Source organism: Salvelinus namaycush, chromosome 32 (assembly GCF_016432855.1).
Source record: "Salvelinus namaycush isolate Seneca chromosome 32, SaNama_1.0, whole genome shotgun sequence".
Taxonomy (NCBI): Eukaryota; Metazoa; Chordata; class Actinopteri; order Salmoniformes; family Salmonidae; genus Salvelinus; species Salvelinus namaycush.
The window spans coordinates 36,106,983-36,132,512 of NC_052338.1; the positions used below are offsets into that span (position 1 = coordinate 36,106,983).

The following is a 25,530-nucleotide window of genomic DNA, read 5'->3' on the forward strand; positions in this document are numbered from 1 at the left end:
ACACCACACACCAACAGTATCACCTGTAGCCTCTGGTTCCAGAGTCGTAGTAGCAGGACCACACACCACACAGTATCACCTGTAGCTCTGTGTTCCAGAGTCGTAGTAGCAGGAAACCACACAGTGTCATCTGTAGCCTCTGGTTTCCAGAGTCGTAGTAGCAGGACCACACAGTATCACCTGTAGCCTCTGGTTTCCAGAGTCGTAGTAGCAGGACCACACAGTATCACCTGTAGCCTCTGGTTTCCAGAGTCGTAGTGGCAGGACCACACAGTATCGTCTGTAGCCTCTGGTTTCCAGAGTCGTAGTAGCAGGACCACCCACCACACAGTATCGTCTGTAGCCTCTGGTTTCCAGAGTCGTAGTAGCAGGACCACACAGTATCACCTGTAGCCTCTGGTTTCCAGAGTCGTAGTAGCAGGACCACACAGTATCACCTGTAGCCTCTGGTTTCCAGAGTCGTAGTAGCAGGACCACACAGTATCACCTGTAGCCTCTGGTTTCCAGAGTCGTAGTAGCAGGACCACACACCACACAGTATCACCTGTAGCCTCTGGTTTCCAGAGTCGTAGTAGCAGGACCACACAGTGTCATCTGTAGCCTCTGGTTTCCAGAGTCGTAGTAGCAGGACCACACAGTATCACCTGTAGCCTCTGGTTTCCAGAGTCGTAGTAGCAGGACCACACAGTATCACCTGTAGCCTCTGGTTTCCAGAGACGTAGTTGCAGGACCACACAGTATCATCTGTAGCCTCTGGTTTCCAGAGTCGTAGTAGCAGGACCACACAGTATCACCTGTAGCCTCTGGTTTCCAGAGTCGTAGTAGCAGGACCACACAGTATCATCTGTAGCCTCTGGTTTCCAGAGTCGTAGTAGCAGGACCACACAGTATCACCTGTAGCCTCTGGTTTCCAGAGTCGTAGTAGCAGGACCACCCAGTATCACCTGTAGCCTCTGGTTTCCAGAGTCGTAGTAGCAGGACCACACACCACACAGTATCACCTGTAGCCTCTGGTTTCCAGAGTCGTAGTAGCAGGACCACACAGTATCACCTGTAGCCTCTGGTTTCCAGAGTCGTAGTAGCAGGACCACACACCACACAGTATCACCTGTAGCCTCTGGTTTCCAGAGTCGTAGTAGCAGGACCACACACCACACAGTATCATCGCATGACTCCAAGTTTACTACGATATGGTGGTTATTTTATCAATATTTGCGCGTAAAGACGTTTCCACCGCCATTTATCGCATAATACATTTTACCGACACACAAATATCCCACCATGTCGATTTAACAAATTATCTGTAGACATTTATCAAATTGTACCGAAACTTCCTGTTTCCATCACAGCTGTCGTGATTACGTATTTTATACGATATGACTTTACTGGCATGCCAGACTGGTAGAGGTTGGGAGTCCATTGTTTTTTTCTTCCTGTTTCTTTCTCTCATTCCCTCTCTGACTCTCCTATCACTGTCTCATTCCCTTCTTCTCTAATCTCAACCCTCTCTCTCTCCCCCCCGTCTCAACCGTCTCTCTCCCCCCCCAGTTTCAACCCTCTCTCTCTCCCCCCAGTCTCAACCCTCTCTCTCTCCCCCCAGTCTCAACCCTCTCTCTCTCCCCCCAGTCTCAACCCTCTCTCTCCCCCCTCCCGTATCAACCCTCTCTCTCTCCCCCCAGTCTCAACTCTCTCTCTCACCCCTCCCGTCTCAACCCTCTCTCCCAACCCAGTCTCAACCCTCTCTCCCCCAACCCTCTCTCTCTCCCCCCAGTCTCAACCCTCTCTCTCTCCCCCCGTCTCAACCCTCTCTCTCCCCCCCATCTCAACCCTCTCCCCCGTCTCAACCCTCTCCCACTGTCTCAACCCTCTCCTCACCCCGTCTCAACCCTCCCTCTCTCCCCCCCGTCTCAACCCTCCCTCTCTCCCCCCAGTCTCAACCCTCTCTCTCTCCCCCCGTCTCAACCCTCTCTCTCCCCCCATCTCAACCCTCTCCCCCGTCTCAACCCTCTCCCACTGTCTCAACCCTCTCCTCACCCCGTCTCAACCCTCCCTCTCTCCCCCCCGTCTCAACCCTCCCTCTCTCCCCCCAGTCTCAACCTTCTCTCTCTCCCCCATCTCAACCCTCTCTCTCCCCCCAGTCTCAACCTTCTCTCTCTCCCCCCAGTCTCAACCCTCTCTCTCTCCCCCCATCTCAACCCTCTCTCTCCCCCCAGTCTCAACCCTCTCTCTCCCCCCCGGTCTCAACCCTCTCCCCCGGTCTCAAACCCCCCCCGGTCTCAACCCTCTCTCTCCCCCCAGTCTCAACCCTCTCTCTCCCCCCTCCCCCCTCCCGTCTCAACCCTCTCTCCCCACCCAGTCTCAACCCTCTCTCTCCCCCCGTCTCAACCCTCTCTCTCCCCCCGTCTCAACCCTCTCTCTCCCCCCCGGTCTCAACCCTCTCTCTCCCCCCCGGTCTCAACCCTCTCCCCCGGTCTCAACCCTCTCTCAACCCTCTCTCTCCCCGGTCTCAACCCTCTCTCTCCCCGGTCTCAACCCTCTCTCTCCCCAGTCTCAACCCTCTCTCTCCCCGGTCTCAACCCTCTCCCCAGTCTCAACCCTCTCCCCAGTCTCAACCCTCTCCCCAGTCTCAACCCTCCCCCCAGTCTCAACCCTCTCCCCAGTCTCAACCCTCTCCCCAGCCTCAACCCTCTCCCCAGTCTCAACCCTCTCCCCAGTCTCAACCCTCTCCCCAGTCTCATCCCTCCCCCCAGTCTCAACCCTCTCTCCCCCCCAAGTCTCAAACCTCTCCCCCTTCCCCCCTCTAGTCTCAACCCTCTCTCCCCTCCCCCCTCTAGTCTCAACCCTCTCTCTCCCCCCTGTCTCAACCCCCCCCCACCCCAAGTCTCAACCCTCTCCCCACCCTGTCTCAATCCTCTCTTATCACCCTATCTCAAAGCTTTCTCCCCAACCTGTCTCAACCCCAGCATGTCTTGTCTCTAGACCTCCTGACTCTTTTATCCCCTGTGTTCTCTTCTAAACCAGGTGTTCAGGGATTTTATTCTCAGATTTGCGTGCGTGTGTGGCGGCAGGGTGTATTGTGAGGCTACTGGGTCGCTCTGTACCCTCCTGTCCTGTGGGTTGGCTTGGGAGTCACATGGGAGTCTGCGGTGGAGAAGAGAGATGTTGCCCTAATCTCGATAGGCTGCACTTCATTGCCGTTGCATCGCATCTTTTGGACAACAATGAGCAAAGAGCCACTGAAGTGTAATCACATGTCACACAAACGCACGACCCACTGAAGTCCACTCACATGTCATGCTTACTCCTGCTCGTTACAATACCTGGACTGTGTTAAGTGACTGTGGGTAGCAATTCTAAGTTAGTTCCACAAGTAGATGGGGGGACAGAGGTAGGAAGGAGGAAGGGGAGAGAGAGATTTAGATGGAGATGAGATGTCATAGCAACCAGCTCTCACAGTCTCAAGTCAGAATTAGACGTTCATCCATTTTTCTCAAATGTCAAATTTCCACGTGTTTAAGGTTACGTTCAGGCATTAACTGTGACTTTTTTAAGGTTAGGGGTAAGTTCAGGCATTAAATCCAAATTCTTAAAGTTAGGCATTAACTTCTCTGCGCTACGGATCCCTTTTACGGGATCATTTTCCTAAACAACCGCTGAATTGCAGGGCGCAAAATATTACTAAAAATATTTATAATCATGCAATCACAAGTGAAATATACCAAAACACAGCTTAGCTTGTTGTTAATCCACCTATCGTGTCAGATTTTGAAAATATGCTTTACAGAGAAAGAAATCCAAGCTTTTGTGAGTGTATCAATCAATGCTAGAACAGTTAGCCTTATATTAGCTTGGTTAGCTTGGTCACGAAAGTCAGAAAAGCAATAGAATTAATCGCTTACCTTTGATAATCTTCGGATGATTGCACTCACGAGACTCCCAGTTATACAACAAATGTTATTTTTGTTCGATAAATATTACTTTTATAACAAAAAAACGCCATTTGGGTTGCGCGTTATGTTCAGAAAACCAAAGCCTCGTTCCATTCGACGAAAATTCCAAAAAGTATCCGTAATGTTCATAGAAACATGTCAAATGTTTTTTATAATCAATCCTCAGGTTGTTTTTAACAAACATAATCGATAATATTTCAACCGGACCGTAACCTATTCAATAAAAGAGAGAAAAAGAAAATGGAGAGCTACCCCTCCAGCGCGCAGGAACTAATCAGAGGACACCTGACTAGTTTTGAAAAATCTCGCTCATTTTTCTAAATAAAAGCCTGAAACTATGTCTAAAGCCTGGTCGCAGCCTGAGGAAGCCATTGGAAAAGCAATCTGGTTGATACCCCTTTAAATGGAAGAAAGACGGGCCAGGAAACACAGATAAAAAATAAAAAAACTTCCGGGTTAGATTTTCTCAGGTTTTCACCTGCAGAATCAGTTTTGTTATACTCACAGACAATATTTCGACAGTTTTGGAAACTTTGGAGTGTTTTCTATCCTAATCTGTAAATTATATGCATATTCTACGATCTGGACCTGAGAAATAGTCCGTTTACCTTGGGAACGTTATAATTTTTTATTTTATTTTATCTGACCCCTAGCGTCAAGAGGTTAACTGTACGGGATCGGTCCCCATCCCACCCCCGTCCAGCTAACCTGGGCTAATGCGATTAGCATGAGGTTGTAAGTAACAAGAACATTTCCCAGGACATAGACATATCTGATATTGGCAGAAAGCTTACATTCTTGTTAATCTAACTGCACTGTCCAATTTACAGTAGCTATTACAGTGAAATAATACCATGCTATTGTTTGAGGAGAGTGCACAATTATGAACTTGAAAATGTATTAATAAAACTTGAGACACATTTGGGCAGTCTTGATACAACATTTTGAGCAGAAATGCAAAGGTTCATTGGATCAGTCTAAAACGTTGCACATACACTGCTGCCATCTAGTAGCCAAAATCTAAATGGCACCTTAACTGGAAAAATACATTGTGACCTTTCTCTTGCATTTCAAAAACACAACTTTTTTTCTCTGTATTATCTTTTACCAGATCTAATGTGTTACAGTATATTCTCCGACTGTGAATGGTTAAGGTCACCTGTGACTGCCAGCTCTGACGCTATAGAGAGGCTTACCTCACCCCTCTGTGACTGCCAGCTCTGACGCTATAGAGAGGCTTTCCTCACCCCTCTGTGACTGCCAGCTCTGACACTATAGAGAGGCTTACCTCACCCCTCTGTGACTGCCAACTCTGACGCTATAGAGAGGCTTACCTCACCCCTCTGTGACTGCCAGCTCTGACACAGTGGCCATATGTAACACAAACACACCTCTACTGTTTTTTGGCAGAAGCTCTCTGTTACCCTACCGACTCTCCCTCCTACCTCCCCCTCTCCACTTCTCAACCTGCTACTCGTTCCTGGCACTAATTTACTTCCTGATGGTTGGTCTGTGACACGCAGGCATTTGTTGTCATGAATGTTGTTCTGGAGGCAGCTCTGCAGAGTGGTCACTAGCTGGCACAGCCACAAAGTCATAAAATCAGATTTTTAAACATAACCTTAATCACACTGCTAACTATAATGCCTAACCCTAACCTTCAATTCAGACCAAAAAAGTTAACTTTTGTTTTCAATTTTGACTTTGGAGCCGCACCATCTATCGGAAATAACTCAGTCTGCCTCCAGGGCAATATTCAGGGAAATAAACATCAACCTGCCTGTCGCACACAGTACTCTCTCTCTCTCTCTCTCTCTCTCTCTCTCTCTCTCTCTCTCTCTCTCTCTCTCTCTCTCTCTCTCTCTCTCTCTCTCTCTCTCTCTCTCTCTCAATTCAATTCAATTCAATTCAATTGACTTTATTGACATGGCAAGTTCATTATTACTTACATTGTCAAAGTATACATATCGAAAAATAAAAATAAATTATATATGTATATATATACAAAATATATATATATTTATATATAAATAAATGGTGGGACCAACAGTAATAATAATAGTAGTAGTGGACATGGGATTACCATTAACAACAACTACAACAACAATATTAATCAGAACAACAATACATTAAAGCAACAGTAGTAGACCAGTGTCAATATGACTTGAGAAGACATATGACCTGGTATGAAAGACAAAACAAATGGGAAATATTATCAACATTACTTTGCATTTTTCACTGGCTGTCCCTCAGGCTGTGGCAGGAGGACACATATTTGGCTGCCAAAACTGCACATTTTGGCTTTTCACCCAATAAATATTTGATTTTTTCTTCATCTTTTATAGTTTCAAATTCTTTGTATTGAGTTATAATTTTGGGAAAGAAATATGCTCTTAGGTCTGAGTATTTGTCACAGTGTAGTAGGAAATGCACCTCTGTCTCTACCTCTCCCCTGGAGCAGAGTGAGCACAGCCTGTCCTCTCTGGGCAGCCAGGTTTGTCTGTGGTTTGTCTCTCTCTCTCTCTCTCTCTCAATTTTCAATTCAATTCAATTCAATTTGCTTTATTGGCATGACGTAACAATGTACATATTGCCAAAGCTTATTTACAATATAAAAATGAGAATCAAAATGGTCAACGGGACAACAGTAACAACAATAACCAAGGGTCAAAATAGCCATACATTCAACAATAACAATAAACATACAGTAGAGTACATGTGCAGGTTGATTGGTCTGTCAGACACTGTCCCTCAACTTATGGCAGGCAGCAATGTAGTGCGCTGCCAACCCACAGCTCTCTGCGTCCTCCCCTAACAGGACGGGTAGCCTATCCTCATCAGAGAGGTCTTTGAAACCTTGAATAAGAGTTTCAAATTTGGGGAAATGACACTCTCTAATTGTTTTATATTTTTGACATTTTGTCAGGAAATGCAGCTCCGTCTCAGGTTCTGCTGTTGTGCAGTGGTTGCACAACCTTTCCTCTACAGGGAGCCAGGTTTTCCTGTGTCTACCCTTCTCAATGGCAAGGCTGTGCTCACTGAGCCTGTACTTTGTCAAGGTTTTTCTAAGGTTTTGATCAGTAACCATAGTCAAATAGTTAGCCACGGTGTACTGTCGATTTAGGGCCAGATAGCACTGCATTTTGCTCTGTGCTTGTGCTTGTGTTTCCCAATAAGCAATGTAGTTTTGTTTTGACTGTGTTGTAATTTGGTTTATTCTGATTGATTGGATGTTCTGGTCCTGAGGCTTCAGTGTGTTAGTAGAACAGGTTTGTGAACTCAGCCCCAGGACCAGCTGGATGAGGGGACTCTTTTCTTTGCTCAGCTCTTGGTATTGCAGGGCTTGGTAGTGATATGAGAGGGGGTCACTGTATTTTAGATGTTTCCAAAACTTAATTGCTCTTTTTTGAGTTTTTATTATTAGTGGATATTTGCCTAATTCTACCCTGCATGCATTGTTTGTAGTTTTCCTCTGGACATGTAGGAGAATCTTACAGAACTCTGCATGCAGGGTTTCAATGGGATGTTTGTCCCATTTGATGAAATCTTGTTTTGCAAGTGGACCCCACACCTCGCTGCCATAAAGTGCAATTGGTTCAATGACATATTCAATTAGTTTTAGCCAAATTTTAATAGGTATTTCAATTTGAATTTGCTTTTTAATTGCGTAGAATGCCCTGCGTGCTTTCTCTCTCAGTTCATTCACTGCCTCATTAAGGTGTCCAGTTGAGCTTATTTTTAAACCTAAGTAATTGTAGTGTGTGCAGTACTCTATATATTTTGTACCAATTGAGAACTTTGGTCTAATTCCCTGAGATCTGGATCTTCTCTGGAAAATCATTATTTTAGTCTTTTTGGGGTTTACTGCCAGGGCCCAGGTCTGGCAGTACTGCTCTAGCAGATCCAGGCTCTGCTGTAGGCCATGTGCTGTGGGTGACAACAGGCATAGGTCATCTGCGAAGAGTAGGCATTTAACCTCTGAATTATGGAGACTAACACCAGGGGCTGAGGATTTTTCTAGAATAGTGGCCAATTCGTTGATGTAAATATTGAAGAGTGCAGGGCTCAGATTACAACCCTGACGAAGGCCCCACCCCTGGTTAAAGAATTCTGTTCTTTTCTTGCCAATTTTAATGCTGCACGTATTGCCAGTATACATTGATTTAATTATGTCATATGTTTTACCCCCTACACCACTTTCAATAACTTTGTAGAACAGTCCTGTATGCCAAATAGAATCAAATGCTTTTTGGAAGTCGATAAAGCAAGCGTATATGCCTCTGTAATTGTTAGGGTCAAATTTGCCTCTGTAAATGCCTCTGTAATTGTTAGGGTCAGATTTGTCTCCGTTTTTAAAGATTGGGGTTATGAGTCCTTGATTCCAGATGTCAGGGAAATAACCTACACTCAGGATCAAATTAAACAGTTTTAATATAGCCAATTGAAATTTTGCACTAGTGAGTTTGAGCATCTCGTTTAGGATGCCATCAGGTCCGCATGCCTTTTTAAATTTGAGAGCCTGAAGTTTCTTATAGAGCTCCTGGTCAGTAATTGGGGAGTCCAGTGGATTTTGATTGTCCTTTATAGCTTTTTCTAATCCATTCAACTTCTCATGAATTTGTCGTTGTTCTGCGTTTGTGTCAATTTGAACGGTGTTGTAGAGTGTTTTAAAATTGGTTGTCCATATGTCACCATTTTGTATAGCTAATTCCTCTTGTTTAGATTTTTTAATTTTTTCCAATTTTGCCAGAAGTTGTTTGTGTTTATGGACTCCTCAATTAGTGTCAGCTGCTTTCTGTTGTACTGTGCTTTTTTTCTCTCTCTCTCTCTCTCTCTCTCTCTCTCTCTCTCTCTCTCTCTCTCTCTCTCTGTCTCTCTCTCTCTCTCTCTCTCTGTCTCTCTCTGTCTCTCTCTGTCTCTCTCTGTCTCTCTCTCTGTCTCTCTCTCTGTCTCTCTCTCTGTCTCTCTCTCTGTCTCTCTCTCTCTGTCCATCTCTCTGTCTCTCTCTCTGTCTCTCTCTGTCTCGCCCAGCTGGCTCAGGGAGCTGTTGATATCTTCACAAAAGGGAGTTTTCATGTTCCCCTGGTCTCTATAATGAAGGGATCAAGGAGGAGGGAGGAAGAGTCTAAATTTAGATGTTCTCAACTGCCAGAGGAACACTTTGCCCCTGGAACAAGATCATAGTATCATCCTCCACTTTTCCCTCCTCCTCTCCCCCTCCACTCCTCCTCTCCCCCTCCTCCTCTCCCCTCCCCTCCTCCTCCTTCTCCTCCTCTCCCCTCCCCCTCCTCTCCCCTCCTCCTCCTCTCCTCCTCTCCTCCTCTCCCCTCCCCTCCTCCTCCTCCTCCCCTCCTCCTCTCCTCCTCCTCCTCCTCTCCCCTCTCCTCCTCCTCCTTCTCTCCTCCCCTCCCTTCCTCCTCCTCCTCCTCCTCCACCTCCTCCTCTCCCCCTCCCCTCCCCTCCCCTCCTCCTCCTTCTCCTCCTCTCCTCCCATGGCACGTGGGTATCTGCTTCTATAAACCAATGAGGAGATGGGAGAGGCAGGACTTGCAGGGCGATCTGCGTCACAAATAGAACTGACTTAAATGTTAGCCCTTGGCAACGCAGACGCTCGTTGGCGCGCGCGAGCAGTGGGGGCAATAATTGAATAATGCAGATTTCTAACTTTATTTTGCAACGCGACGTGAGCGGTGTAGTCAGCCTGTTGCACACTGTTACAGTTGAAGTTGGAAGTTTACACCTTAGCCAAATACATTTAAACTCAGTTTTGGGTAGCCTTCCACAAGCTTCCCACAATAAGTTGGTTGAATTTTGGCCCATTCCTCCTGACAGAGCTGGTGTAACTGAGTCAGTTTTGTAGGCCTCCTTGCTCGCACACGCTTTTTCAGTTTTGCCCACACATTTTCTATTGGATTGAGGTCAGAGCTTTGTGATGGCCACTCCAATATCTTGACTTTGTTGTCCTTGAGCCATTTTGCCACAACTTCAGAAGTATGCTTGGCGTCATTTCCCATTTTGAAGACCCATTTGTGACCAAGATTTATGTTCCTGACTGATGTCTTGAGATGTTGCTTCCATATATCCACATAATTTTAATTCCTCATGATGCCATCCATTTTGTGAAGTGCACCAGTCCCTCCTGCAGCAAAGCACCCCCACAACATGATGCTGCCATCCCCGCGCTTCACGGTTGGGATGGTGTTCTTCGGCTTGCAAGCATCCCCCTTTTACCTCCAAACATAACGATGGTCATTATGGCCAAACAGTTATATTTTTGTTTCATCAGACCAGAGGACATTTCCCCAAAAAGTACGATCTTTGTCCCCATGTGCAGTTGCAAACCGTAGTCTGGCTTTTTTTATGGCGGTTTTGGAGCAGTAGCTTCTTCCTTGCTGAGCGGCCTTTCAGGTTATGTCAATATAGGACTCGTTTTACTGTGGATATAGATACTTTTGTACCTGTTTCCTCCAGCATCTTCACAAGGTCCTTTGCTGTTGTTCTGGGATTGATTTGCACTTTTTGCACCAAAGTACGTCCATCTCTAATAGACAGAACACGTCTCCTTCCTGAGCGGTATGATGGCTGCGTGGTCCCATGGTGTTTACACTTGCGTACTATTGTTTGTACAGATGAACGTGGTACCTTCAGGCGTTTGTAAATTGCTCCCAAGGATGAACCAGACTTGTGGAGGACTTGTGGAGGTCTGCAAGGTCTTGGCTGATTTCTTTTGATTTTCCCATGATGTCAAGCAAAGACGCACTGAGTTTGAAGGTAGGCCTTGAAATACCTCCACAGGTACACCTCCAATTGACTCAAATTATGTTAATTAGCCTATCAGAAGCTTCTAAAGCCATGACATAATTTTCTGGAATTTTCCAAGCTGTTTAAAGGCACAGTCAACTTAGTGTATGTGAACTTCTGACCCACTGGAATTGTGATAAGTGAAATAATAATATTTTAATTTGACCAGTATTGTCTCAGCAAAATACTCTGCAGCAAACAGATTTGAAAATGTAATGGTTAGGCTATGAGCTGGCCAAAATTAGGCTACATGAAAAGGTCAATACCGTGCATATACAGTTGAAGTCGGAAGTTTTTATACACTTAGGTTGGATTCATTAAAACTCGTTTTTCAACCACTCCACAAATTTCTTGTTAAACTATAGTTTTTGCAAGTCGGTTAGGACATCTACTTTGTGCATGACACAAGTAAAATAATCTCAGTTTAATCCATTTTAAAATCAGGCTGTAACACAACAAATTCTGAAAAAATCAAGGGGTGTGAATACTTTCTGAAGGGACTGTATCTACCTCAAATACCTCGTACCTCTGCACATTGATCTGGTACTGGTACTTCCTGTGTATAGCTCCACATTGATCTGGTACTGGTACTCCCTGTATATAGCTCCACATTGATCTGGTACTCCCTGTATATAGCTCCACATTGATCTGGTACTTCCTGTATATAGCTCCACATTGATCTGGTACTCCCTGTATATAGCTCCACATTGATCTGGTACTTCCTGTATATAGCTCCACATTGATCTGGTACTCCCTGTATATAGCTCCACATTGATCTGGTACTGGTACTCCCTGTATATCGCTCCACATTGATCTGGTACTGGTACTCCCTGTATATAGCTCCACATTGATCTGGTACTCCCTGTATATAGCTCCACATTGATCTGGTACTGGTACTTCCTGTATATAGCTCCACATTGATCTGGTACTCCCTATAAATAGCTCCACATTGATCTGGTACTCCCTGTATATAGCTCCACATTGATCTGGTACTCCCTGTATATAGCTCCACATTGATCTGGTACTGGTACTCCCTGTATATAGCTCCACATTGATCTGGTACTGGTACTCCCTGTATATAGCTCCACATTGATCTGGTACTCACTGTATATAGCTCCACATTGATCTGGTACTGTAACTCCCTGTATATAGCTCCACATTGATCTGGTACTGGTACTCCCTGTATATAGCTCCACATTGATCTGGTACTCCCTGTATACAGCTCCACATTGATCTGGTACTGGTACTTCCTGTATATAGTTCCACATTGATCTGGTACTGCTACTTCCTGTATATAGCTCCACATTGATCTGGTACTGGTACTTCCTGTATATAGCTCCACATTGATCTGGTACTGGTACTTCCTGTATATAACTCCACATTGATCTGGTACTCCCTGTATATAGCTCCACATTGATCTGGTACTTCCTGTATATAGCTCCACATTGATCTGGTACTGGTTCTTCCTGTATATAGCTCCACATTGATCTGGTACTCCCTGTATATAGCTCCACATTGATCTGGTACTTCCTGTAAATACCTCCACATTGATCTGTTACTTCCTGTAAATAGCTCCACATTGATCTGGTACTTCCTGTATATAGCTCCACATTGATCTGGTACTTCCTGTATATAGCTCCACATTGATCTGGTACTTCCTGTATATAGCTCCACATTGATCTGGTACTTCCTGTATATAGCTCCACATTGATCTGGTACTTCCTGTATATAGCTCCACATTGATCTGGTACTTCCTGTATATAGCTCCACATTGATCTGGTACTCCCTGTATATAGCTCCACATTGATCTGGTACTTCCTGTAAATAGCTCCACATTGATCTGGTACTTCCTGTAAATAGCTCCACATTGATCTGGTACTTCCTGTATATAGCTCCACATTGATCTGGTACTTCCTGTATATAGCTCCACATTGATCTGGTACTTCCTGTATATAGCTCCACATTGATCTGGTACTTCCTGTATATAGCTCCACATTGATCTGGTACTTCCTGTATATAGCTCCACATAGATCTGGTACTTCCTGTATATAGCTCCACATAGATCTGGTACTTCCTGTATATAACTCCACATTGATCTGGTACTGGTACTTCCTGTATATAGCTCCACATTGATCTGGTACTGGTACTTCCTGTATATAGCTCCACATTGATCTGGTACTTCCTGTATATAGCTCCACATTGATCTGTTACTTCCTGTAAATAGCTCCACATTGATCTGGTACTTCCTGTATATAGCTCCACATTGATCTGGTACTTCCTGTATATAGCTCCACATTGATCTGGTACTTCCTGTATATAGCTCCACATTGATCTGGTACTTCCTGTATATAGCTCCACATTGATCTGGTACTTCCTGTATATAGCTCCACATAGATCTGGTACTTCCTGTATATAGCTCCACATAGATCTGGTACTTCCTGTATATAGCTCCACATTGATCTGGTACTTCCTGTATATAGCTCCACATTGATCTGGTACTTCCTGTATATAGCTCCACATTGATCTGGTACTTCCTGTATATAGCTCCACATTGATCGGGTACTTCCTGTATATAGCTCCACATAGATCTGGTACTTCCTGTATATAGCTCCACATAGATCTGGTACTTCCTGTATATAACTCCACATTGATCTGGTACTGGTACTTCCTGTATATAGCTCCACATTGATCTGGTACTGGTACTTCCTGTATATAGCTCCACATTGATCTGGTACTTCCTGTATATAGCTCCACATTGATCTGTTACTTCCTGTAAATAGCTCCACATTGATCTGGTACTTCCTGTATATAGCTCCACATTGATCTGGTACTTCCTGTATATAGCTCCACATTGATCTGGTACTTCCTGTATATAGCTCCACATTGATCTGGTACTTCCTGTATATAGCTCCACATTGATCTGGTACTTCCTGTATATAGCTCCACATAGATCTGGTACTTCCTGTATATAGCTCCACATAGATCTGGTACTTCCTGTATATAGCTCCACATTGATCTGGTACTTCCTGTATATAGCTCCACATTGATCTGGTACTTCCTGTATATAGCTCCACATTGATCTGGTACTTCCTGTATATAGCTCCACATTGATCGGGTACTTCCTGTATATAGCTCCATTCTTGTGTATTTTATTCCTCTTGTTTTACTATTTTATTTTAAATTGTGTAATTTACAAAACAAACTCTGCATCAATGGGAAAGGCTTGTAAGTAAGAATTTCACAGTAAAGTCTACACCTGTTGTATTTGGTCGCATTTAACAAATAAAATGTGACTGATTTGAATTTGATTTGAGCTCTGTGGAGATCTTCACAATAATCATGAAAAGTATTGATCAACCGCAATCCCGGTCATTTGAATGTTCTATTAGATCAATCATCTTGTTGTAAAAATACAAAATATCTGACATTGTTTTTCCACTAGGAAATTGGATTGTGCTTTTTAAAAATGGCTGAATGCACAGTGATGACACATTTGTGAATTTCCGGCTGTCTTTATGGAGTGGGCGAAGGAAGGTTGAAATCTCATTGATCAACGACTCAACCGAATATTACCCACGTTTCCACGTTGAAATGACGTGATGTGCCCAGTGGGTAGTGTTTCCACTGTTGACTCAGACCTAGGCGTTATCCAAAATGGCACCCTTTTCCGTATGTAGTGCACTGCTTTCGACCAGGGCCCTTTGACAAGGGCCCATAAGAGGGAACAATGTGTAAATACTCTATAGGAAATAGGTCAAAAGTGAGAACTGGGACACGTCTGTCTGATTCACTCTCTGAAACACCATCCTCTCCCAAACCCTAGCCTCCATACTATGTCCACAATTCTTTTTTTTCTTTTTTTTAGATTTTTTTTACCTTTTATTTAACTAGGCAAGTCAGTTAAGAACAAATTCTTATTTACAATGATGGCCTCCACTGGCCAAACCTAGACGACGCTGGGCCAATTGTGCGCCGCCCTATGGGACTCCCAATCACGGCCGGTTGTGATACAGCCTGGATTCAAACCAGGGTGTTTGTAGTGATGCCTCAAGCACTGAGATGCAGTGCCTTAGACCGCTGCGCCACTCGGGAGCCCGAGCCAGTACTTCCACTAGAGGAAATATTGAAGCTATATGGAAACGGGTTTGTTGTTGTGTCCAACTAAGCTTATAATCTACTCTGACTCAGAAACCAACACAGCTTTCGTTTGACAGTTATTAGGTCTTTGTGTTTTTGTTGTTTTCTTCTATTTGAAACACAGGAAGTGCCCTGAATACCAACTACCTTATTAGGGTAGTAAACACAGAGACACAGAATGAGGAGAACATGCATATTCCTCACCAGAGTCGGGCCCCCGACCCCCTGCGAGCCGCATCGAGTCGGAGTGGTGTTCCAATTCAATGCCTTTTCAGCCCTATTGGCGCTCCAAACGAAGCAAACCTATCGAGTGGTGATCAAAACTCACATGAAACTCTGTGACCCAAGGATCTAAAGTTACTTCAGGAAGATGTTTGACCAAAGTACTAGGGATGGAAGTAATTGTAAGTAATCATAACTTCATAATGAATCATGCAACAACAAAAAAATACAGTTAAAAGGAATGTTAGTTAATGTAGAGACAAAGGGATTATAAAGTTAATTTAGGAAAATTGCTATTTAACAAGCTAGCTGACTAGCTAACATTAGCTAAATAGCTTTACATTTAGCTTGCTGTATGTAGGGTGTCCAATCAAAAATTTAGATTTTGGCCAATAGGTAAAATAATGTTAATTGTGGTGTGAGGCTGTTTTTCATGGTTCGGCAAGCTCCTTTATTTCCAGTGAAGGGAAATCTTAATGATTCCGTATACAATAACATTCTAGACTATTCTGTGCTTCCAACGTTGTGGTAACAGTTTCAGGAAAGCCCTGTCCTGTTTCAGCATGACAAGGCCCCCATGCACAAAGCGAGGTCCATACAGAAATGGTTTGTCGAGACCAGGTGTGAAAGAACTTGACTGGCCTGTACAGAGCCCTGACCTCAACTCCATCGAACACTTTTGGGATGAATTGGAATGCCGACTGAGAGCCAGGCCTAATCTCCCAACATCAGTACCCGAGCCCCACTAATGCTCTTGTGGCTGAATGGAAGCAAGGCCCCGTAGCAATGTTCCAACATCTAGTGGAAAGCCTTCCCAGAAGAGTAGAGGCTGTTATAGCAGCAAAGGGGGGACCAACTCCATATTAACGTCCATCATTTAGGAATGAGATGTTCGACGAGCAGGTGTCCATCTACTTTTGGTCATGTATTGTATGCAGCCCATCTGTGTATAGACCTTAAAATGTTTGGTAGACATACAGTGCCTTCAGAATGTATTCACACCCCTTGACTTTTTCCACATTTTGTGTTAAAATTGATTAAATGTAGATTTTTTTTTGTCACTGGCCAAACACAATACCCCATAATGTCAAAGTGGAAGTAGGTTTTTTGAAATGTTTACAAATTTAGTAAAAAAAAATGTTAACCTGAAATGTCTTGAGTCAATCATTTTTTCGTAACAACCTCATCTCTGTACCCCACACATACAAGGTCCTTTAGTCGAGCAGTGAATTTCAAACACAGATTCAATCACAAAGATCAGGGAGGTTTTCCAAATCCTCACAAAGAAGTGCACCAATTGGTAGATAAAAAATAAAATAAAATAAAAATAGCAGACATTGAATATCCTTTGAGCATTGTGAAGTTCTTAATTACACTTTGGATGGTGTTTCAATGCACCCAGTCACTACAAAGATACCGCTCAAGGATTTCACCATGAGGCCAATGATACATTTAAAATGTAAAGTTTAATGGCTGTGATAGGAGAAAACTGAGGATGGATCAACAACATTGTACACAATACTAACCTAATTGGCAGAGTGAAAAGAATCACCTGGTCAGTCTATGTCATGGAAAGAGCAGGTGTTCTTAATGTTTTGTCCTCTCGGTGTATAACTCTTCATTAATTAATCAGACAAATAATATCGGCTTGACTCTCTCTCATTTGGAGGGTCTCTGAATGACCTCAACACATCTATAGCCGCCACTGGCTAACCCCTGCTTGGTTACTGTTGCTATGCATGGTAGAAGGTTGCAGTCACTGATGCAGCCAATGAGGATGCGGGAGAGAGGCAGCCACGGCAGGATTATAAAACAGCATTCTATTACACCACATAATGAGACAGACTTCATTAGTGTTCTCTCTTAATGTCAGACCTGGCTTAATGATGTACCACACACTGATATGCACACACACACACTCTCATATAGATGCAGGAACGCACACACACACACAAACTCTCATATAGATGCAGGAACGCACACACACACACTCTCATATAGATGCTGGAATGCACACACACACACACACACACGAACACACCGAGGATGATATAGCTCTATCTGTAGCTTATGTTTTCATGTTACTTTAACTTTGGTTATTGGATGTGCTTCTGTTTTTGTGTGTGTGTAAAGGGTGGTGTGTGTGCGTGTGTGTGTGTGTGTGTGTGTGTGTGTGTAAAGGGTCGTGTGTGTGCGTGTGTGTAAAGGGTGGTGTGTGTGTGTGTGTGTGTGTGTGTGTGTGTGTGTGTGTGTGTGTGTGTGTGTGTGTGTGTGTGTGTGTGTGTGTGTGTGTGTGTGTGCGTGTGTGTAAAGGGTGGTGTGTGTGTGTGTGTGTGTGTGTGTGTGTTAATTAGGTTTCTGTAACACATGTTTTCTGCATTGTTTGCACTTTTAGCTCAACAATATTCCGCACCACCTCCCCCTGTTTCCCTAACCCTAACCCTAACCCTAACCCTAACCCACAATATTCCCCACCACCTCCCCCTGTTTGTTCACCCGCCCGCAATTGGTAATAACCCATGCACAACCGACCGATGTTTCAGCATGATAATCCACTGCCCAATGTTGCAAGGATCCGTACACAATTCCTGGAAGCTGAAAATGTCCCAGTTCTTCAATGGCCTGCATACTCACCAGACATGTCTCCCATTGAGCATGTTTGGGATGCTCTGGATCGACGCGTACGACAGTGTGTTCAGCCATTGAAGAGTGAGAGCATGCCACAATCAACAGCCTGATCAACTCTATGTGAAGGAGATGTGTCGTGCATGAGGAAAATGGTGGTCACGCCAAATACTGACTGGTTTTCTGATGCACGTCCTTACCTATTTTTAAAGGTACCTGTGACCAACAGATTGTTACAGGCTTTGATTTTTCCATTTATGTTTTGAGGTTGGAATTTAGCACGTATAGCTTGTTAGCAGGTATAGCTTGTTAGCACGTATAGCTTGTTAGCACGTATTGCTTGTTAGCACGTATAGCTCATTAGCACGTATAGCTTGTTAGCACGTATAGCTCGTTAAACCCCTCCTGAAACACTCCTGAACCCCTCCTGAAACCCCACCGGAAGCGCCTCCTGAAACCCCTCCTGAACCCCTCCTGAAGCCCCTCCTGAAGCCCCTCCTGAAGCCCCTCCAGAAACCCCACCTGAACCCCTCCTGAAACCCTCCTGAAACCCCTCCTGAAGCCCCTCCTGAAGCCCCTCCTGAACCCCTCCTGAAACCCCACCGGAAGCCCCTCCTGAAACCCCACCTGAAGCCCCTCCTGAAGCCCCTCCTGAAGCCCCTCCTGAAGCCCCTCCTGAACCCCTCCTGAAACCCCACCTGAAGCCCCTCCTGAAACCCCACCTGAAGCCCCCCCTGAAACCCCTCCTGAAACCCCTCCTGAAGCCCCTCCTGACTCCTGAAACCCTTTCTGAAGCCCCTCCTGAAACCCCTCCTGACTCCTGAAACCCCTCCTGACTCCTGAAGCCCCTCCTGACTCCTGAAACCCCTCCTGAAACCCCTCCTGAACCCCTCCTGAAACCCCTCCTGACTCCTGAAACCCTTTCTGAAGCCCCTCCTGAAACCCCTCCTGACTCCTGAAGCCCCTCCTGACTCCTGAAACCCCTCCTGACTCCTGAAGCCCCTCCTGACTCCTGAAACCCCTCCTGAAACCCCTCCTGACTCCTGAAACCCCTCCTGAACCCCTCCTGAAACCCCTCCTGAAACCCCTCCTGACTCCTGAAACCCTTTCTGAAGCCCCTCCTGAAACCCCTCCTGACTCCTGAAGCCCCTCCTGACTCCTGAAACCCCTCCTGACTCCTGAAGCCCCTCCTGACTCCTGAAACCCCTCCTGAAACCCCTCCTGACTCCTGAAACCCCTCCTGAAACCCCTCCTGACTCCTGAAACCCCTCCTGAACCCCTCCTGAAACCCCTCCTGAAACCCCTCCTGAACCCCTCCTGAAACCCCTCCTGTTTCGTTTTGTTGGTTTTCTTGCTGGGGAACGTAACAAAATGGGGTCTCATCCGGTACATTGTTCCTATGATAGACACTCTAATCTCCTACTCTGAAGCTCTGCTGTGCTCAATGACATCAACAGATATTAGAGCTTGAACTCCTGGAAATGGAAAGAGAATGTGAGGAGAGATTGGAACAACAGAAATTAGAGCTTGAACTCCTGGAAATGGAAAGAGAATGTGAGGAGAGATTGGAGCAACAGAAATTAGAGTTAGAGCACAGAGAAAGACAAGATGAGCAGCCAACTAAGAAGAACGAGAACATGCAGCTGAACAAGAAGATGCCTACCGCATCTTACCGCTTCCACTGGATGTAAACAGTCTTTAGAAATTGGTTGAGGTTTTTTCCTTTGTGTAATGAAGAAGTGCGGCCATCTTGAACGAGGGTCACTTGAAGTGTACTGTTTGTTAGAGGCGCGTGACCAGAAAGCTAGCTACAGTTTGTTGTAATCCTGTATTGAACACAGATCATCCCGTTTTCAATTTTATCGATTATTTACGTAAAAAAATACCTAAAGTTGTATTACAAAGTTTAGTTTGAAATGTTTTGGCAAAGTTTACAGGTAACTTTTGAGATATTTTGTAGTCACGTTGCACAAGTTGAACCGGTGTTTTTCAGGATCAAACGCGCCAAATAAATGGACATTCTGGATATATATCGACGGAATTAATCGAACAAAAGGAGCATTTGTGATGTTTATGGGACATATTGGAGTGCCAACAACAGAAGCTCGTCAAAGGTAGGCATGAATTATATTTTTACTTCTGCGTTTTGTGTCGCGCCTGCAGGGTTGAAATATGCTTCTCTCTCTTTGTTTACTATGGTGCTATCCTCAGATAATAGCATTGTTTGCTTTCACCGAAAAGCCTATTTGAATTCTGACAAGTTGGCTGGATTCACAACAAATGTAACCTTAATTTGGTATCTTTCATGTGTGATTTAATGAACGTTTGATTTTTATAGTAATTTATTTGAATTTGGCGCTCTGCATTTTTACTGGCTTTTGGCCAAGTGGGACGTTAGCGTCCCACATATCCCAGAGAAGTTAAATAAGACAGTCCGGCTGTGTCGTTTCCATTTTCTTTGTAGTTACAGCTTGTTTGGCCCGTTTGCGTCAAGACACTCAGGTTCACACTGACCGTGTGCAGAAAGTAGTCCATCACAACTTTTTCCCACTGATCTTTGTCGATAGCGCCTGCTATATTCAGGTTGTTGAGACTAATAGCAGCAGTTCTTCATGGCTAAAGTTATATCTTTCATAAAAATCTGCGGTAGCAAGGATTATCAACACATACTGAGCAGCTCATGTTATAGACAGAAGCACGCTACATGGCAGACCAATCCAAACTCATCTCTCGGCATGTCCAGCCCGCTCATTATCTCAGCCAATCATGGCTAGTGGGAAGGTTATTTACTTTTTCCGTGGCTAAACCAACTAAGCTCATAATTTAACCATTTTATTTGTATTTACAGATTTCATACAAGTTTGTTATTAAGGCATGTGAAAGTTCCCATGTTTCCGCCCAAAAAAACGCTTTTAGACACCTGTGACGTACGACATGCGCCAAGCTTCCTGAAACAGGTTTTTATGCATTTATGCATAAATATAATATAAATATATTTATAAAAAAATATTTTCTGTTTTTTTCATCAGGGCTCTTTTGCAACTTCACCAAATCTTTCCCAAATGATACTTTTCTTTTCCCTTCTCTTTATTTTCAACTCTCCATTTCGCAGCTTTTCTCTTATTGAATTAAACTCAGAAAATTTCCATTTTGCTTCCTTGGATCAAAGTTAACTTTTTCTGCACAAATGCCAGAAAGCCAAAAATAATGAAAGAAAAATCTTCAATGTAGCGTACAGATATAAATTACACAAGAAAGATACAATTATGGATTGAAGCTATTGTTTTCTCATTATTCAAACCGCCCGCAATATTTCATGAACCTAAACACGCTGTCCCACGGATATCTTTTGGGGCTGCTGGTTATGAGTCAACCCGCGCATTACTAGTGTGTGTGTGTGTGTGTTCGTATTGTGTGTGTGTGTGGGTGTGGGTGTGGGTGTGGGTGTGTGTGTGTGTGTGTGTGTGTGTGTGTGTGTGTGTGTGTGTGTGTGTGTGTGTGTGTGTGTGTGTGTGTGTGTGTGTGTGTGTATCCACTGGGGATTGTAGTATTACTCAAACAAACTGTGTTAGGTTTAGAACAGAAACTCTGGATGTATCCTAAATGGAACCCTATATAGTGCACTACTTTAGACCAGATCCCTATTCCCTATATAGTGCACTACTTTAGACCAGAGCCCTATGGCACCCTAAATAGTGCACTACTTTTGACCAGAGCCATATGACACCCTATTCCCTATATATAGTGCACTACTTTAGACTGCAGTCCATAGGCACTCATCCTCTCACAGCATTGTAGACTACCGCTGGTTATGTAATGGTTAATTTTAGCTGCTGCACCGACACTCTGAAAGACCAAAATACACTCAGTATGAGACAGGTTCTACAGCACAGGGTGTATTTATATCTGAACTGCTCGGCATCGCTAGGGCCAAGAGTGTTTTCTGATAACCCCAGAGAAGTGACAACTAACCAACGTCCCCAGATTTCTGATAACCCCAGAGAAGTGATAACGAGCCAACGTCCCAGATTTCTGATAACCCCAGAGAAGTGATAACTAACCAACGTCCCAGATTTCTGATAACCCCAGAGAAGTGACAACTAACCAACGTCCCAGATTTCTGATAACCCCAGAGAAGTGACAACTAACTAACGTCCCAGATTTCTGATAACCCCAGAGAAGTGACAACTAACCAACGTCCCCAGATTTCTGATAACCCCAGAGAAGTGATAACTAACCAACGTCCCCAGATTTCTGATAACCCCAGAGAAGTGACAACTAACCAACGTCCCCAGATTTCTGATAACCTCAGAGAAGTGATAACTAACCAACATCCCAGATTTCTGATAACCCCAGAGAAGTGACAACTAACTAACGTCCCAGATTTCTGATAACCCCAGAGAAATGATAACGAGCCAACATCCCAGATTTCTGATAACCCCAGAGAAGTGATAACTAACCAACGTCCCAGATTTCTGATAACCCCAGAGAAGTGATAACTAACCAACGTCCCAGATTTCTGATAACCCCAGAGAAGTGACAACTAACCAACGTCCCCAGATTTCTGATAACCTCAGAGAAGTGATAAAATCCCAGTCGTTTTTTCTTTTCACTCTTTTTCATCTGAGAGTTTTCTGATAACCCAACTTGACCAAGCAGAGCAATAGCTAGATCCAATATTCTTTCCAGGAAAACTCAGGGCACTAGTCAAATATAAGGCATAATGGTGTCATAACCATATCAATAGAATATACATTATATTGTTAAAGAGAGCCAATCTACAGTGACTTCAGAAAGTATTCACACCCCTTGATTTATTCCCACATGTTGTTGTTGTTTCAGCATGAATTTAGAGGCAGTGGCTCGGGTGGTTGTTGTCCTTAATGATCTTTTTGGCCTTCCTGTGACATCGGATGGTGTAGGTGTCCTGGAGGGCAGGAAGTTTGTCCCCGGTGATGCATTTGCGGGGGGTTTAGACCAGAGCACTGTGGCACCATATTCCCTATATAGTGCACGACTTTATCCCAGAGCCCTATTCCCTATATAGTGCACAGCCAAGTCCTTATGGCAGATGGGTCATAACAATATACTAAAATATATAATAATATACTGTAATATATAATAATATACTATAATATATAACAATATACTATAATATATAACAATATACTATAATATATAACAATATACTATAATATATAACAATATACTAAAATATATAATAATATACTAAAATATATAATAATATACTATAATATAAAATAATATACTATAATATATAATAATATACTATAATATATAATAATATCAGTAATATACTGAGATGGTCTGACTGATGGAGAGAGAGGGAGAGAGGTGGAGAAAGAGAGAGGTGGAGAGAATAAGAGTTAGAGAGTAAGAGACGGGGGAAGGAGGAGAGGAGGATGGATAAGAGGAGAGGAAATTAATGTAGTATAAAGTAATGGAGAGAGGGGTGGAGAGGAGAGGAAAGGAAAGGAGAGAGGAGAGAGGGATGGAGAGGAGAGACAAGGAGAGAGTAGAAGGAGAGAGGAGAGAGGGATGGAGAGGAGAGGAAAGGAGAGAGGAGAGAGGGATGGAGAGGGATAGAGAGGAGAGAAGGATGGAGAGGAAAGGAGAGGAAAGGAGAGAGGGATGGAGAGGAGAGGAAAGGAGAGAGGGATGGAGAGGAGAGGATAGGAGAGAGGGATGGAGAGGAGAGGAGAGAGGGATGAGAGGAGGAGAGAGGATGGATGGAGAGGAGGAGAGAGGATGGAGAGGAGAGAAGGAGAGAGGGATAGAGAGGAGGAGAGTAGCTACAGGGCAGGTGATAGAGATGGACAGAGGCCAAAGTGCTCTGGCAAGAACAGGAGGGATACTCATCTGGAGTGGAGCGAAATGATAGTATCCAGGACTTCTAATGAATAGGTTCAGAGTCAGCCACAACCCTAGGTCTGTACACCACCCACCCAGGACAGAGAGCACCCCTACCAGCCTGGAACAAGGCTTAAACAGATGCTGAACTGTCTCTTCCTCCCCACAGAACAGACACCTCCTCCCCACAGAACAGACACCTCCTCCCCACAGAACAGACACTCCCTCCCTACAGAACAGACACCTCCTCCCTGCAGAACAGACACCTCCTCCCCACAGAACAGACACCTCCTCCCCACAGAACAGACACTCCCTCCCCACAGAACAGACACCTCCTCCCCACAGAACAGACACCTCCTCCCTGCAGAACAGACACCTCCTCCCCACAGAACATACACCTCCTCCCTACAGAACAGACACTCCCTCCCACAGAACAGAACACTCCTCCTACAACAGACACCTCCCTACAGAACAGACACCTCCTCCCCACAGAACAGACACCTCCTCCCCACAGAACATACACCTCCTCCCTACAGAACAGACACCTCCTCCCTACAGAACAGACACCTCCCTACAGAACAGACACCTCCTCCCCACAGAACAGACACCTCCTCCCCACAGAACAGACACCTCCTCCCTACAGAACAGACACTCCCTCCCCACAGAACAGACACCTCCTCCCCACAGAACAGACACCTCCTCCCCACAAAACAGACACCTCCTCCCCACAAAACAGACACTCCCTCCCCACAGAACAGACACTCCCTCCCCACAGAACAGACACCTCCTCCCCACAGAACAGACACCTCCTCCCCACAGAACAGACACCTCCTCCCTACAGAACAGACACCTCCCTACAGAACAGACACCTCCTCCCCACAGAACAGACACCCCCTCCCTACAGAACAGACACCTCCTCCCTACAGAACAGACACCTCCTCCCCACAGAACAGACACTCCCTCCCCACAGAACAGACACCTCCTCCCCACAGAACAGACACCTCCTCCCCACAGAACAGACACCTCCTCCCCACAGAACAGACACCTCCTCCCCACAAAACAGACACCTCCTCCCCACAAAACAGACACTCCCTCCCCACAGAACAGACACTTCCTCCCTACAGAACAGACACCTCCTCCCTACAGAACAGACACCTCCTCCCTACAGAACATACACCTCCTCCCCACAGAACAGACACCTCCTCCCTACAGAACAGACACCTCCTCCCTACAGAACAGACACCTCCTCCCTACAGAACAGACACCTCCTCCCTACAGAACATACACCTCCTCCCTACAGAACAGACACCTCCTCCCCACAGAACAGACACCTCCTCCCCACAGAACATACACCTCCTCCCTACAGAACAGACACTCCCTCCCCACAGAACAGACACTCCCTCCCCACAGAACAGACACTCCCTCCCCACAGAACAGACACCTCCTCCCTACAGAACAGACACCTCCTCCCTACAGAACAGACACCTCCTCCCTACAGAACAGACACCTCCTCCCTACAGAACAGACACCTCCTCCCCACAGAACATACACCTCCTCCCTACAGAACAGACACTCCCTCCCCACAGAACAGACACTCCCTCCCCACAGAACAGACACCTCCTCCCCACAGAACAGACACCTCCTCCCCACAGAACAGACACTCCCTCCCCACAGAACAGACACCTCCTCCCCACAGAACAGACACCTCCTCCCCACAGAACAGACACCTCCTCCCCACAGAACAGACACTCCCTCCCCACAGAACAGACACCTCCTCCCCACAGAACAGACACCTCCTCCTCCCTACAGAACAGACACCTCCTCCTCCCTACAGAACAGACACCTCCTCCTCCCTACAGAACAGACACCTCCTCCTCCCTACAGAACAGACACCTCCTCCCCACAGAACAGACACTTCCTCCCC

General features: G+C 45.0%; 1 protein-coding gene across 1 annotated transcript in view; it reads right to left on the reverse strand.

Moving 5' to 3' along the window:
• The window catches only part of LOC120027115 (CUB and sushi domain-containing protein 2-like), a 176,662-nt gene extending 161,536 nt beyond the window's left edge, over nt 1-15,126 (reverse strand). The window contains exon 1 of the mRNA XM_038971953.1: nt 15,093-15,126. Within this exon, the coding sequence (XP_038827881.1) occupies nt 15,093-15,126 (34 nt within the window). The remainder of the gene's footprint in view (nt 1-15,092) is intronic.
• Nucleotides 15,127-25,530: the final 10,404 nt, after the last annotated feature.